Source organism: Drosophila subobscura, chromosome A (assembly GCF_008121235.1).
Source record: "Drosophila subobscura isolate 14011-0131.10 chromosome A, UCBerk_Dsub_1.0, whole genome shotgun sequence".
NCBI classification, from domain to species: Eukaryota; Metazoa; Arthropoda; class Insecta; order Diptera; family Drosophilidae; genus Drosophila; species Drosophila subobscura.
Window position 1 is genome coordinate 11,656,117 of NC_048530.1, and position 14,453 is coordinate 11,670,569.

Sequence of the window (14,453 nt, forward strand, 5' to 3'; positions counted from 1 at the left end):
TTATACTGCTGCTAATGCCATCTTTCTTTCAAAAAAAGACATTTGATATGTCAGTTGGGCTGAAAACTGCTGATTCATCTGGAATGGTGCACGGAGGCCCTGGTGTCCAGAAAATTCAACCACTCTCCAGCCCTGGATAGGCTCAGCTGTTCGACCTTCCATTCGAGACGAAAAAGTCAACAGGTTCGCGAAGCAAGTTAAATAAGTGTTAAAACATGGCAAAAGAAATTTCATTGGCTACAGTCAAGGAGCACAACAAGTCTGATGATCTCTGGATAGTTATCGAAAATAAAGTCTATGACGTCACCAAGTTTCGGTCTGAGGTAAAAGCGGAGATTGTTTTTTTTTTGCTGGCTGATTGGAGTAAAGCAAAATGTACTTTGATTTATATGTAATTTTCAGCATCCCGGTGGCGAGGACACCCTCGACGATGTGGCTGGTCGTGATGGCACCAAGGAGTTCATCGAGGTGGGCCACAGCCTAGAGGCCAGGTCTGCACGCACCCAAATGCAACCACTTTCAAGCGATTTCCTCCCACTAATTTGCGTCTCTTGATTTTTTGTTCTTTTAGGGAGATATTGAAGAAGTTTTATATTGGCGATTTGGCAGCTGCTGATATCAAAAAGAAAAGTCCAGTAAGGTGAGAAACGAGCTGCAGTTTAACAAGGATAACTAAAAGAACGCCTGCCAGCTCATTATGTGTAGAAGAAACCCATAAAACCAAGAACCTCATTCCCATTTGCAATAGCATCATCGTCATCAGCCTTCCCCCCTCCTTACTAATCTTCTTGCATGACGCAGTCCACGAACGGATGGCTTGTCATGTCTTTGGCATATAATCAATAGTCTCTAAAAGTATTCCATTGAAGATGCTTGTGTAACAGATTCTGTGGCCAGTAATATTCCCAATCCTTCTTACAGCATTTGTATGTAACACACACCACAGGGCGCTTGAGAAACTATTTGATCTATTAGAATCATTTCCCATTCCTTTACCATGTACTGTATGCCCTATTAGTTGATCTGAAATGCGCTTGTTTTGGTTCTATATTTTTCACAAATTTGATAACAAATCGCTTGCTCTTTCCCCAAGATTTAAGTCATTCTCATGCTCCAAAGTAAAGTTCTACAAAAGCTAACGAAACTTTAACAAATTGAAGAGGGACCTGTAAGTTTTGCATGTGTATTTATGTAACACTAAATTATAGCACAAACAGAGCACTTGTAATCAGTTATATTCTTGATTTACTAACACAAAATCACTTCGACTGACTTTCTGACTAATCACTTAACTTTCGAGGTCCGAAGTGTTTCTACTCTCTTTTGCCTTTTCTTTTGTTTCTCCGCCACTACAAACACAGCACTAGTGCCACGCCCACAGAAACTGGTGAAGGCAGTTCCAGTAATGCTCTTCCCACCGCGCCCAAGCAATGTTGCATCCTGCATTAACCCACCACAAGAGTCCTTAGAGTCCCACCCCAAAGCCTATACTTACCATATTTAAAAATTATATTTCCTAAACTGTGTAAACATATTTCCTATTTGCCAATTCAAACAGATGCGCACACGTGGGACTGGCGCTGGGTGCTATTATTCTGGGCTTTGCACTTATCTATGTGATCAAGCGAGGAGGAGGACCCAAGCAGTAACCATCCTTACTGTCTGATAGCTCTAATGCTCCTTTCATTCCGCCGCCATTGGAACAATTGGGAGTTTTAATGCCCGCATTTTGGATATTGTACAATAATGTCATTATTTTTGTGTCGTTTGCAAAGAAAAAAACTCAACAAGTACCCGTGTATGCATACATAGCATTAATTTTTGAGATTTAATATAACTCTATAAAGCCATCGCAAGTCCAAGTGAGAGAGAGGGAGAGCAAGATATCTATCTATCTTAACAACTACCTTTCTATCTGTCTATCTCTCCATCTATAAGTGTCTATAGTCAAAGTTCTTTCTTTAGTACAAAAATGTTCAATGTTTCATTCAATAAACCATGTACTCGTTTTGTACACAAAGGGTAAGCCACGCACATTCTTCTTCTCTTCTTTCTATTGTGCTTTAACGCAGAGGTGGTTACGTTACTCGAAATGTAATAACACCTCGATAACTGGTGCTCAGTCAGTATAAATGTACAAATATTACTGCACTTTCGCCTATCATCTCTTCACCTAATGACAAATACCCAAGCAGCATCTCTGTACCTCTCTCTCCCTCTTCGCACCAACGAAGTAACATCCGTTATATCTCACTCTCTTCGCCACTGCAGTGGCTGCTTTACTGAACGGGGAAGAGTGTGCTCTGTGAGAGACTGAGCCAGAGACCGCGTGCGCTGTGGCATGAGAAATTGTATTCTGCCTTTAAATATTCAAAAATTTCGGAATATATATTGATACGAGAAATCTTGTACAGTTTCTTCGACTTTGTCTTCCGAATTTATATATAATAAATGTTTTTAATATTGTACGGCTTAATTTTATCCAGGAATAATGGTTATAGATATAGTTTTTAGGTAGTTCAGACAGAACTTCAGACAGCTTTCTGTTTTTTCAAAATTAATTCTGACCTTGTGTGGATCCAGATGCAGATGCAGATTCAGGTCCAGGAGTGGCTGCCTCCTGATCATCCTCCGCCTTGTATGACTGATCTGGAACGTCTTGTAGCTGCGACGATATGGCATGCTCAACCTGACGCTCGATTTCGGCAGTGTGCTCAGAATCAGAGAGAGCTGCGAATGAGCCGCCGGGCGGCTCCTGCAGTTCGTCCAAGCCACTTTCAACGAAGCTGTGCTTGTCCTTCAGGGTCGTCTCCTTTTTTGCTTCGGAAGGCAGATTGATTGCCTCCATGTAGCCCTTAGAGGCATCTAGCTGGAAGCGGCCAGGATTTCGTCTCATGGCCTGGGAAGAAGTCTCCGGCCGGTTATCGTTGTCGTCGCCGTCGATTTCTATTTCGTCAATGGGAGCTGGACCAGGACCGCATTGCACATGCCTGAAGTCAGCAAAGGTTAGTCCTCTGGGCAGTTCCTTCTCCGTTATTGTGCCCAGCTGGAAGTTCCTGCAACAACGCACGATCTTCTCACCCAGCACGTCGTCCGAGTCCTCTGAATCGGTATCTGAATCGGAATCCAAACATCGTCCCACCTGCGTGCCGAGCTGGCAATGTGTCTGCTGTTGCAGATTGCTACTGGGTTCCGTTTTTGCAGCACTGCAGCAGAAATTATCATGCGGATCCATGCAGTGAATGGCCCAATTGTCCAGTCGTCTCGCCGAACGAATGACCTGGGGAGTGCCCATTTCGCCTACCATCTCGTCTCTTGGATCCATTGTGTTCGTTTCTGAGTCCGTTTTCATTTGATCAACGGCGATGGCATCCGCATCCAGAGTACCGGGGGACACCTGCCCATGCAGAGGTTCCAGCTCGCAGTCGTCGACGATGGCAAAGAAACAGAGGCAACGGCAGACACCGCAAATGTCCTCCCGCCCAAGTACCTCAATGGGACACTCTGCAGAGCCATGTGTCCTCCAGCGACGAAAGTCGTAATCAGCCATAGAGCTGAGTGCCCCCTTTTTGTGGCCACATCTGGTGCACTCGTACATGTTGCTTTCTTAAGGGTAAAAAACTGGTGGGAATTTCTACAAAAACGAGTTCTAGCTTGTGCCAAAAGTGTGAGAAAACTGAAATGCCCTAGAGTGTGTGATTGAGTTTCAAAACAAATCGAGTGGAAAAGTGGGATATGGAGGTAAAGAGCTAGAGAGGCCAAGCCCCACTGGAAGAGCGTTGAAATTGTCTTTGGGTGAGCACCGTGACCGATAACCAACTTCTTGGTGGTTTCCTAGATGAAAAATATATGAATTATGACCTGCATCACCTGGTTGTGCATTCAACACCTAGATTTTACATATATTTGGACTAAAAGTGAACAAAAGATCTTTATATATGTTTCCATAAAAGAACACATACAATTTTGAGTCTGAAAATATTTGGTGTATCGGCACAACAGATGCAAGAAGATTCCATTTTTCTAATGGAATTGAATTTGAATTGCTATCAATTCATTGCGTTTCTTGGGTGGGCGCTCTAGAACGTCAAAGAGAGCGCCCAAATCGAGACAGTCGTAGGTGCGGGCAGTGACCATCATTATGGAGTCGGGGCGGTCTGTGGCACGTACAGCGAGTGTGCCAAAGATGCGCTTATCAGTTGGATTCAAGGTGGTCAGCCATAGGAGTAGCATCTCCTTCGAGTCCTCATCCTTTTGATCGCCCTGTCCCAAAGAGCTGCCGGTCCGGCGGGGCCCAACGGCTATCAGTTGCTGCAGCTGGTCGCCCTTTCGCTGTACACCGACAGTCTGTTGGCACTTGGCATGATTGCGCCGCATCTCGTTTGGGTCCAAGAAGAAGGTCATGCTCTGCCGCAAGCGCATCCGATCGATGGGCAACGCGCTATAATATTTCAGTATATGGCTGAGTATGCCCGAAACAAAGACTGGGCCCTGGCTATCCGCATCGGGATTCTTCTTCGCTTTCTGTAACGAGTGGGCAACCTTCTGCAACATCTCCTTAAGTGCCTGCTGGATCTCCTGGTCATTGAGAACCGTGCGGAATTGGGATTTGGCTGGCCATGCTGGCATGCCTGTGGCTAGGCGTGGATTCGGGAAGCTTAGCTCGTAGTTGCAACGTTGCACGATGGACTTGGGCAGGTCGGCCTCCACTTTGTGGCCTTTTTGCTGTTGAATGCATCTTGAAGTGATGCCTTTGCCGGCATCCACATCCACATCTCCTTCTGATTTCTTCCGTTTTTGGTGAAGAACGTGGAGAGCACCAACAGGCTGACGCTTCTTGCGGCGCCACTCCATACGACTCTGCCACCCGAGATGCACCATGAGCTGTTGAATCTTGAGCAGTTTCTTCATTAGCTTGCGCTTCCTCTTGATTTTACGCTGCAATTGCTCCAAAGTCGGGGAGTTCGACTGGTCGCGCCGCTTTCTGGTCGTGCCGCTTTCTGTCCGGGCAAGCTGCTTCCCCTGTGCTAAATCGGTCAAAGAAGTCTTCTTCGCCAGCTCAGGGTGTTGCTGCTTCTCGCATCGAGTTGGTGTAGTCAATGGAGCCTTCTTCTGCCGCATATAATGGCGTTTCTGCAGGACCGGCACCTCTGGCGGTCGACTCGGATAGGCATGTTGAGAATCCCAAGTGGAAGTACCCTCAACGGTCTGCTTGAAGCCTTGGTGGACCCAGTCGGGCTGCGGATGGAGGGAGTGAGTTGGGTTTGATTTGAAACTTCTTGGTGTTTGCTGATGGCTTACCGCATTCTTTTCATCATTATTTTCATCATCACTATCCTCCAGGTTGACAAAGAAGCTGAGCTGTTGACATTTGCTGCAATAGTCGGAGGAACCCACTACGGTACGCTCCTCTGGGCTGGTACTTGGACGACGGAAGTCGTACTCCGGATTGTTAACAGATTCCTTCGTCTCTCCACATATGGTGCACTCGTACATGCTGCAATAGTATGGCTTAGCATAGCCGAAAAATATCAATGGGGAAAGCACTTCGCACTTACCTGATTGACTGGGATATGGGATATGTATTTATATAAAATGTTTACTATAGCAATAATTGTTTCCAGCACAGAGTCAGTCTTGGACTGAAGTTTTCCACAAACCGAGACACTGATCTGTTCCACAAAACTAACTAGATTTACCCAAAAAAAGTTGTCGTACCAGCAATCGTCTGTACACCTCCGCTTTTTAGATCAAATTATTCTTAGCATAAACCATTTAGGATCTGTCTTTTATAGGTATTCTTATTTTAGATAGTTATACTTTATGTTACTGACTCCCTTTCTCTCCTTTGTATCATCACTTTCCTTCTTAACCCTTTTAGATGTGTTTTGCACTTATTTACTGATTCGGGACATAAACAGACAACCTTACGGCTAAGCCACGCTGGAAGAAAGACAGTATATTGAGTAAAAACAAGCCAATGGAATATTCTTAACTTTGTATTTGTCACTCTTAGAAGCCAAGCCACACTGCAAGAGAGAAATAGAGTGGTTCTTTCTGTACCTGACATAATCAGTATTTACAAATCAATGAAAAATTCAAAGAAATTGTCTTAATCTTATGTATGTATGTATATTTATTGCAACATCGTTTGGCGTAAAGACAAATAAATTGAGAGGAACATTTACTAAATGGCTGCTTTTGTTAACAGACAATCTACTTATTTAGTTATTGCTCCATCCCTATCCTTATAGCCCATGTCCATGGCATATTTCTATGGTCCGTGCCGGGGGGTATCAGTATCCTACCATCAGAATGGTAACCAAAAAACGTTCTTCAAATACTCTTTTGGGGAAGCCTTTTCTTTGGTCAAACACACACAAATAAATCTTTCTAGCGCGCCTACAGTACATCGTTTTCCAGTTAAGAAATACTTAGGGGAAAATATCAATTGCCAAAGGTTAACTGTGGCCTCTTATGGTTTTGGGGATGCTGCAAGACCCTTAAAATCTAATCCAAAGTGTATGTATAATTCTAAATATTCGGTTTGTATTTATTTTCTGGTCAGAAAAAAATTGTAATTTATTTTTGTCCGCCCATCGTCTTAAACATCATCTTAGAATTTCATTTCAGTTGACAAATTGCAGTCGCGATCAAAATGTTCGTTGAATATCGATCAATGATCGATAAGTAGATCGCGCTTAAACGATAGTCTATCGCGAATTTTTATATTAATTTTAGTTAATTTCACTTCTTCAGGTGAGATGAATTATCTGTCCTTGGTTTTTGTTTTTGTTTGTTTATGTTCTACAAATAGTTTAAGAGTTTTGCGGAATTTATGGTGGGACAGTGGGACAACAGGCTGGTCCGAATCCCCTTCCCATGCCCTTTTGAGTGTTGACTGTAGAGTGTAGTAGTTGTTGTTGTTTTGTTGTTGTTGTAGCATTGGCATTTAGGAGCCGCCACACAGGATCTCATTAGTTTTCATCGTAGAGCGGCGTCGAGTCGCCCAGATTCATGGAGTGCGGCGAGGTATTTGTGCGCGGCGTGCTACGCACCGATGCTGCTTTGGACGAGGATATGGCGGCACCAGCACCAGCACCGCCAATACCAGCGGCAGCACCAGCATTCCTGGTGCCCGTCGAGTACTCATTGGTGGGCGTCGTCCCAGAGACGCTGTACCCGAGGTTTATTCCTAGACCCATATTCATACCCAAGCCCATGTTCATGCCCATTCCCATCGCCGTTTGCTGCGCCTGCTGCTGCTGATGTGGTGGCTGTTGCTGCTGTTGTGGAGGCCTACGGCGGGCCCAGGAATCGTTGGCCAGCTGCCAGTCGAGGCTCTCTTTGGCACGTTGCTGCTGATGTTGATGCTGCTGCTGCTGTTGCGGCTGGCCACTGTTGTAGCCTCCGCCAGCAGCAGCACCACCCATATCATAATAGTTCCTTGGGGTGCCGCCACTCCCACTGCCACTCCCATAGTGTCCATGATGATGGCGCATCTGCTGGCTGCTCGATGACTGTGAACTTGGGCTGGGTACATTGTGGCCGTAGCGTGGCGTCTGTGAGGCATGCGGCGTGTACGGCGTCATGAACGGCGTCTGGCTGCTGGGCGTGTAAGGGGTGTTGATCGCGGCGCCGCCAAACGATGGCGTCGCTGAGGTGCCATAGTGTGCAGCGGCCGCTGCAGCAGAGGAGCCGTAACCGCCACCGCCGCCAATGGAATGCGATATGGAGTAGGCACTGGAGCCGCCACCGCCGCCGCCACTGCCACGTATGTCCGAGCTGCTCATGCCGCTGCGCGGTGTGCCCCCGGACACGCTGCCCGCAATGCTGCCCGATATGCTGTAGGGCCCGGCAGATGATCCTCCTCCGCCAGAGTTGTGTGTGGCCGAAGGCGGTCGCATGCCATGCATGGGTGTGTTGATTGCCGGCGACGCGGTGGGATCCAGCCAATGCTCCTTGAACCAACGCAACAGACTGTTGACGGAATCAAAGACCTGGCCGCGAAAGCGATAGCCCTCGGGCATCACCGTCACATACTCGGTGCGCACCTTGGTCTTGGGCAGATACGAGAGCAGGAACTTCCCCGGTATGCTCTTCGAGGCGGTAAAGAAATAGTGAATCTTTTTGGGATCCTTGGCCTTCTCGTCGCGCAGCAGCTGCTCCATAAACTCACGCTCATTGCCATTCGCTGGCGTGGCATTCTTCTTGTAGTATTTATACTGGATGAGCTCACGGGCCGCAGCGGCCATGGGATTGATGTAGCGGGCAATTATCTCATCGAGATCTTCATACTCATCGGTGCCGATATAGAGGCTGCGCCCCAGGCTGTAGTCGTTCTCCTTGCCCTCTTCTCGGACATCGATGTGCTGGTAAATGTCATCGGTCACCTTCCATGTGGCTGTCAAGTGTGCCGCCGATTTGCTGCTGGGACGCATCGCCACCTCGCCCTGATCGGCCTCCGCCAGCATGGCAATGACCTCTGCATAGGACTTGTTGAAGAAGCACGGATGGGCAATCACACGTCGCGCATACGTCTTGCGCTTGAGAGCCTTTTCCTTGGCATCCGTCACCTTGCGATTGTCCAGCTCCTCTGTGACAAAATCATAGAAGGCATCGCGTCGCGGCCGCCACTCGTTATTCACGTCCTTGAGGTCCGCCGTCTTTGAGGAGCAGTCGACGGAGAAGCGATCAATATCGATCTTGATTATCCGCACATGGATCATCTGGGAAACACGGACACGCTCCTCGGGGTTGCGTACTGGCTTGTCGGACAGATTCTTGATGTGTATGAAGCCGGGGAGGTGATTATCCAGCCGTACTCGCACTCCCGAGGCCTGGCCGGGACAGGAGTTGGCATCGAAGTGATTCCACACTTCCGACAACTCGGGGAAGTCGTCCTTGTGGCAGAAGGGGCACTGCCAGCTGCCCGTGTTCTCAATGCGCACGGGATTGGCATTGTCCAGCTGCTCGCCCTGGGGCCGGCGATAGGTGAAGCCCGAGACCTTGGCCAATACGCATTTGCCGACGTAAAAGGAATCGGGCGTCTCCTTGGTGAGGAGATCGAAGAGCTCCTCGGCGCTGGGCTTCTGGTATGGCGAGCGATAGTCCTTGTACAGGCAACTCAGCTCGTTTCGGATGTCATACAGTGTGATGCTCTTGCTGCCGAAGCCCTGACGCTCCAGTTCGACGGCAAATGCATCCAGATCGAGATCCTTGAGACGCTCCGGCGACTCGAGTATCTCCTCGAGGGCACCCGCCGGATTGGTCTCCTCATCATCGTACTCCATCGCATCAATGGCCATTTTTCGGGCCCACTCGTACGTCTCCGGATGGACGCGCGAGCCATCCAACACCTCCACATACGCCTCCGTGCTGTCGCCCAGCGAACTGGTGTCGATCTTGATGAAGCCGCTGCAGTTGATGAACACCTTCGGCCCCAAATGGCAGACGGTGACCAGCTGCGTGCGATTCTCCAGCCGCTGATTGCTCTGCTTCAGTAGTTTCAGCAGCGCCTGGCCCTTGCGCGGCCCCAGACCGCACGTGTACTGCAGAAGGTTGACGGTGCGCGAATTCTGGACCATCATATTGATGTCCAGGCCCACCTCGCTCGTGCGATTGATAAACTCCAGGCTAAGATACTCCAGCAGCATATCGCGTGGCACACGCTCCTGCAGCGGATGGTAGCGCAGGCACAAAATCTCATCATCGGCATCGCACAGCTGCGAGTATTCCACCAGCGGATCCTGCATTTTGCGGGCCAGCGAAACGGCCTGCTTCAGCTGTGGCGGATACTCCTTAAAGTCCGACTCACCCTTCTTCGAGTTTGCATAGATTTTGGCCAGTTCGTTGTCGATGATCTCCACCTCGATGGGCGGAAACTGCTCGGTGGTCTCCAGGTCTTTGAGTATTTCCTTGATGTCCGCCTGGATCATTTGGGCTTCCCTCGACTCCGCACCAATCACCACAATGTGGGGCTTCTTTAATTTGATGAAATCCGACAGCTTGCGGAGATCCGCGAGCTTCAGGGCCTTCTCCTCGGCATTGTGCGAGTTCTTGCGCTTGAGGATGTTCGGTAGACGCAGATAATCGGAGATATCCCCCTCGACCGTGGTCACTGCACAGAAGGCGGCCACCGCTTGATCCGGATCGTAGGCCAATCCGAGCACTCGGATGCCCCTCAATGTGCTCCAGTCATCGTATTTGTAGTCCTGCGGCAGCTCTGGCTTGTAGGGGGCCACCTTGATCCATTTGTACAGCTTGGCGGTGCAAGAGCGCAGCACAAACTGTTGCGCCTCCTCGTGCAGGGTGGCTCTCAGCTCTTTGATGAGGTCAGGGATCACCCATTTTTGTAGGGCCAGCTGTACGCACTCCGCGCGCAGGGCATTCCATTCGAGGACATGCTTGGAGAACTGATCGAGATTGTAGAGGGCCTTCGCCTCCTCCACATAGTCACCGGGTGGGCCATTGGCATTGGCATTGCCCTCAAACTCCTCGAGGAAGGTGATCTCCAGCAGCTTCTCCTCCTCGGCCATCATCAGCTTGATGAACTGATCGCCAAAGAGATCGCCCACCGGCTTCTTGGCCACATATTTCATCGAATACACCGGAGAGTTCTCATCAATCTGGGTCATGCCATGCTTTGTGGGCCTGATGTTGATACGCGCTCGATCAAAGTACACCTCGCGCATGGTCTTGCGAAGCAGTGGCTCTTGGGCTAGCTGTCGGGCGACCACATACTTGGCCGCATGCATCACCTCATCGGTGGTCATGAAGCGCGGCGAAAGATACTGCTTGGCCAGCTCCAGAGGTCCCAAGCTCTCCTGTGTGACCTCGTTACGCTGATAATTGTCGCGCAGATTCTCCGCAAACTGTTCGGGCGTGAGGCCAAAGTGTTTGGCAAAGCCACAGATTCCAGCCTTGCGGAACACCGCATAGGGACTGCTGTTGGGCGCCTGCTTTAGCTGTTCGTCCTGAAGCATCAGTTCCGGATCATCGTCGTCGTCCACTTCGACGGGCACAGCATCCACATCATCGCCATTCTCAGCTGCGGCTGCCTTTCGCCTGGCGCGGTTCTCACGCCGCTCCTGCAGCAGTTTACGCCGCTGTTCGGCCTGCATTTTGGGCAGTTCGTGTGAATAGTTGAGCAGAAAGTACATGTGCACGTCCTTCAGCTCCTCCATGGACTGGACATCGTTGAGCCGCTCAAAGTCGCTGTCCAGCATGAGCCGTACATCGTCTGGCAGTGGCTTATCCGTGTCCGCACAGAGCGTGTCCAACTGGAACTGTCGCATCTTCTCGAAGAGCACTTTCAGCTTCCGCTTGCGCTCATTCAGCTGGCACCAGCGCTCATCAAAGTAGTAGACTTTCCACAGATCATCGATATTCAGTTCGGGCTTCACGTACTCCTTCCGATAGAAGGCAATGAATGGCACCTCCAGCTGCTGGTTACGTATAAACTCAAGGGTCTGCTTGATCTTCTTTATGGCCGTGGGTGGCTTGCGCATCTTCTCACGATTGTCCGCCTTCTCCTGCTCGGAGACGGTATTCTTGCAGAACGCATACTGATAGATCCATTCGGCCTCGTCGTCCAGCTCCATTGAACCCTCGGGTACGGGCGTTACGGGCACCTGTCGCAGCTGCATGCGCTCGGGTATGTCTGTTTTGCGTATCTCATTGTCGAGATCTGTGAAGTGGCCGCGCTTCAGTTCGCTCGGTTCGTAAATGTCGAAGATTGTCTTCTTGGCGACCTTCTTTTTAAGGGCCTTCTTCTTTTTCACACGATGATCATCGCCGCCGGCCATTTCCTCGTCGTACTCATCTCCCTCGGAGTCATCCTCGTACTCATCCTCCTCGTATTTGGAGAAATCATCATAATCAAAGTCCACACCAAAAATATCCTGACCCTCTTGCAGTGATCTGGTTGTGGGACAAACAGAATACAGAATTACCATCAAAATCTCTTTGGAGAGACCCTCTCTTGGGTGTGTACTACTTACGCATCTGTAAATATGGGACGCCTCTTCTTCTTTTTCTCGGCAATCGGACGGCCATTGTCATCCACAATAAAATCATCGGCATCTGACTCGGTATCCTCTTCATCAAAGGCATCCGCCTCGCCATGCCGAGGACTGCGCTCGCTGCGATGCTCAACGCTCTACAAGAAAATGAATAGAGGTATTTGCTTGGAAGGTCTCAGTGGAGTGGAGAATTGGTTGTGTGTCGTACCTCATCGTTTTCATCAAACAACTGTTCGGCAATCTGTTCGCGGGCCAAACCCTCGTCCACATGCTGCTCCTCGCCATCGCTTTCGTTGTCATGAATGCGTCTCAGACGCTTGAAACGTTTCTATATATGGAATATGGAATTTATATATTAAAAAAGATCCTATACGAATATAGAATATTTGCTACTTACACGTCTCTCAACCTTGACCCCTAGATTCTCTTCAATCAGATCGTAATCATCATCCTCGAGGCGATCATCAAGATCATCATCCTGATGTTTCTTTCGCTTCTTGCCACTGCCACCGCCTTCGTCATCATCGCCGCCGCTGGCAGTGTCGGAATCGCCGCTGCCGTCCTCCTCCTCAATGGGTCTGTCATCGATTAAATCTTTAAGCTCCTCTCGCAGCCGTTCTTCGTCATCTAATCAAATAAAAAGAGAATAGAACGGTTGAAAATAGCTCAACACAACATGGGGACATACATATGTAGCTCTGGGTATATTCCTAACAATATGGGGCTTCCTTGTGATTTGGGTATGCCCCAATAAATACTAGAATATGCAGAAACATATGTAAGTAAAGCCAGTAGAATTGTTTACATCTTCAAGTTACATTCGTCCAAAGATTTCCCTTCTCTCACTGCAAAGTGCGATTAAGCCATACACAACCTAACCTCAATGTTGTAAACAAATGCAAATCAACGAAAAGAGAAACCAAAAACATAAAACTGTTTTCAGTGAGGGGGGATGCATGATTCCATTGGATATTCTATTAAGAAGCTGAAGGCTGTCTTCTCCTGCAGATGCAAAGATGCATGAAGGGGGGGTGTGCGGGTGCATTACATGCATCACAATTTGTTTTTGTTTTTACGGTGGCCCAACTCTATAGATATGGCGGGTGGTTTGCGGCTGTGTGTGTTGGCTTTGTGTGTTGGGGTATCTAGTGAGATAGAGAGGGATAGAGAGACGCACCTTCCTCCTCTTCACTGCTGTCAGATACAACGGCTTTCAGCTTTTTTAGCTTCTTCCTTTCAGTTATATCCAGTTCCTCTTCTTCCTGTAAAAAAAAACATGGAAAAGCAATTTATTAATATGTGCCCACTCGCATGCACGCATTTATATAGTAGAAATGTATATAAATGAGCCTATATACATTTAAGCGCGGCGGCTACAACACAAAACGCGAGGCGTGCAAAACGCCACAAATGATGTGCCGAATTAGCCGGAATGCATTGCTTACCTCTGATTCCTCCGCCTCAGAGTCCAAAAATTCCGACATTCTGAACAAAATTAAAAATTAAACTAGTTTTCTAGTTGCTTAAAAACGAATATGACTAAGTAAAGCAAAAACTTATTTTCAGTGTCACAATTGTCACATAAAAAAAAACTACTAGACGCAGAAGTGGAGTGTGCCCGTTTATCGATCAAATATACCACACGACCCTCAAAACTATACCGAAATATAACTATGTATACCGGCACATCAAATATACCGTAAATCTTAAATAATTTTCCTCGAATTTGATGTTATATTTAATTTTATTAGCTGGTTTGGACTCTTAGCACTAAAACTACAACTCAGTACCGATTTATGAAAACATTTTTAACCAGATTGGCTACTTTTTATGACCTTCTTTTATCGAATTGTTTAAAATATATGAATCAAAATAAAAACTAAAGTGGGAATGGAATATTGCGTAATTTAACAACTTGTTGCATGTCAAACGGTGGTATGGTATGCTATGCTCCTTTGTATACCCTAATTTCATTTATTAATATTACAACTATGTTTTCCAATCTGCTCTTAAGCTTTAACAATGTCTATATCTTGGACTGACATTTTTTTAACCGTTTCATATGTTTTCTTTGTATATATCGATCTAAATACATTATCGGTATATTTAATCTGCAAAATTTGGTTGAGATGGATCTCAAACACAAATGACTTGTTTTTGAATTTAAAAAACTAAAAAACTTCCCCAATTCGAGGATATCTTTACCCCCAAGGGTAGCATAATGTTGCTCGCAGCATGTGGCTGGCCCATACAATTTATGTTGCAAACGATAACAAACGTCCGCAGCGCATTGGAGGCAGTACAGTACACATTTGGTGAACTAGTTCATTCTGTCTATGGATGCAGCCTTTGTAACGATAATCTGAATATTTTAAAAGTACTGCAAATTACGTGCCTTAGCCAATCTTGCAGAAAATTGTTTAATTGCCG

The 14,453-nt window shown here is 47.5% G+C and overlaps 3 protein-coding genes across 4 annotated transcripts; 1 reads left to right on the top strand and 2 right to left on the bottom strand.

Moving 5' to 3' along the window:
• Positions 1 to 135: 135 nt before the first annotated feature.
• Positions 136 to 2,034, top strand: LOC117903687 (probable cytochrome b5). Of its 2 annotated transcripts, none has more exons than XM_034816026.1 (4): positions 136 to 323; positions 403 to 491; positions 572 to 640; positions 1,362 to 1,464. In XM_034816026.1, exons 1-4 carry the CDS (start codon positions 216 to 218, stop codon positions 1,447 to 1,449), a joined length of 354 nt encoding a protein of 117 aa, XP_034671917.1. In that variant the 5' UTR covers positions 136 to 215; the 3' UTR covers positions 1,450 to 1,464. The 2 variants fall into 2 exon arrangements, with proteins under 2 accessions (XP_034671917.1, XP_034671916.1); XM_034816025.1 differs by lacking the exon at positions 1,362 to 1,464 and adding an exon at positions 1,559 to 2,034 and having other exon boundaries at positions 138 to 323.
• A 1,926-nt stretch (positions 2,035 to 3,960) lies between these two features.
• Positions 3,961 to 5,677, bottom strand: LOC117903686. Its single transcript, XM_034816024.1, has 3 exons — positions 5,559 to 5,677; positions 5,302 to 5,497; positions 3,961 to 5,238 (listed from the first exon to the last, which is right to left on the bottom strand). The coding sequence occupies exons 2-3, from the start codon at positions 5,494 to 5,496 to the stop codon at positions 4,024 to 4,026; spliced, it is 1,410 nt and encodes a 469-aa protein (XP_034671915.1). The 5' UTR covers position 5,497; positions 5,559 to 5,677; the 3' UTR covers positions 3,961 to 4,023.
• A 309-nt stretch (positions 5,678 to 5,986) lies between these two features.
• LOC117899631 (transcription elongation factor SPT6) lies at positions 5,987 to 13,626 on the bottom strand. The gene is made up of 6 exons (XM_034809831.1): positions 13,469 to 13,626; positions 13,201 to 13,285; positions 12,421 to 12,650; positions 12,232 to 12,351; positions 12,003 to 12,160; positions 5,987 to 11,922 (listed from the first exon to the last, which is right to left on the bottom strand). Exons 1-6 carry the CDS (start codon positions 13,505 to 13,507, stop codon positions 6,978 to 6,980), a joined length of 5,577 nt encoding a protein of 1,858 aa, XP_034665722.1. The 5' UTR covers positions 13,508 to 13,626; the 3' UTR covers positions 5,987 to 6,977.
• Positions 13,627 to 14,453: the final 827 nt, after the last annotated feature.

Coding starts and splice junctions, on each gene's coding strand:
- LOC117899631 (XM_034809831.1), bottom strand. CDS start 13,507: ATGTCGGAATTTTTGGACTCTGAGGCGGAGGAATCAGAG. Junction 13,286..13,468: donor CTGAGGCGGAGGAATCAGAG/GTAAGCAATGCA, acceptor TTTTTTTTACAG/GAAGAAGAGGAACTGGATAT. Junction 12,651..13,200: donor CAGCAGTGAAGAGGAGGAAG/GTGCGTCTCTCT, acceptor TTATTTGATTAG/ATGACGAAGAACGGCTGCGA.
- LOC117903686 (XM_034816024.1), bottom strand. CDS start 5,496: ATGTACGAGTGCACCATATGTGGAGAGACGAAGGAATCTGTTAACAAT. Junction 5,239..5,301: donor ATAATGATGAAAAGAATGCG/GTAAGCCATCAG, acceptor CTCCATCCGCAG/CCCGACTGGGTCCACCAAGG.
- LOC117903687 (XM_034816025.1), top strand. CDS start 216: ATGGCAAAAGAAATTTCATTGGCTACAGTCAAGGAGCACAACAAGTCT. Junction 492..571: donor GGCCACAGCCTAGAGGCCAG/GTCTGCACGCAC, acceptor TTGTTCTTTTAG/GGAGATATTGAAGAAGTTTT. Junction 641..1,558: donor AAAAAGAAAAGTCCAGTAAG/GTGAGAAACGAG, acceptor CAATTCAAACAG/ATGCGCACACGTGGGACTGG.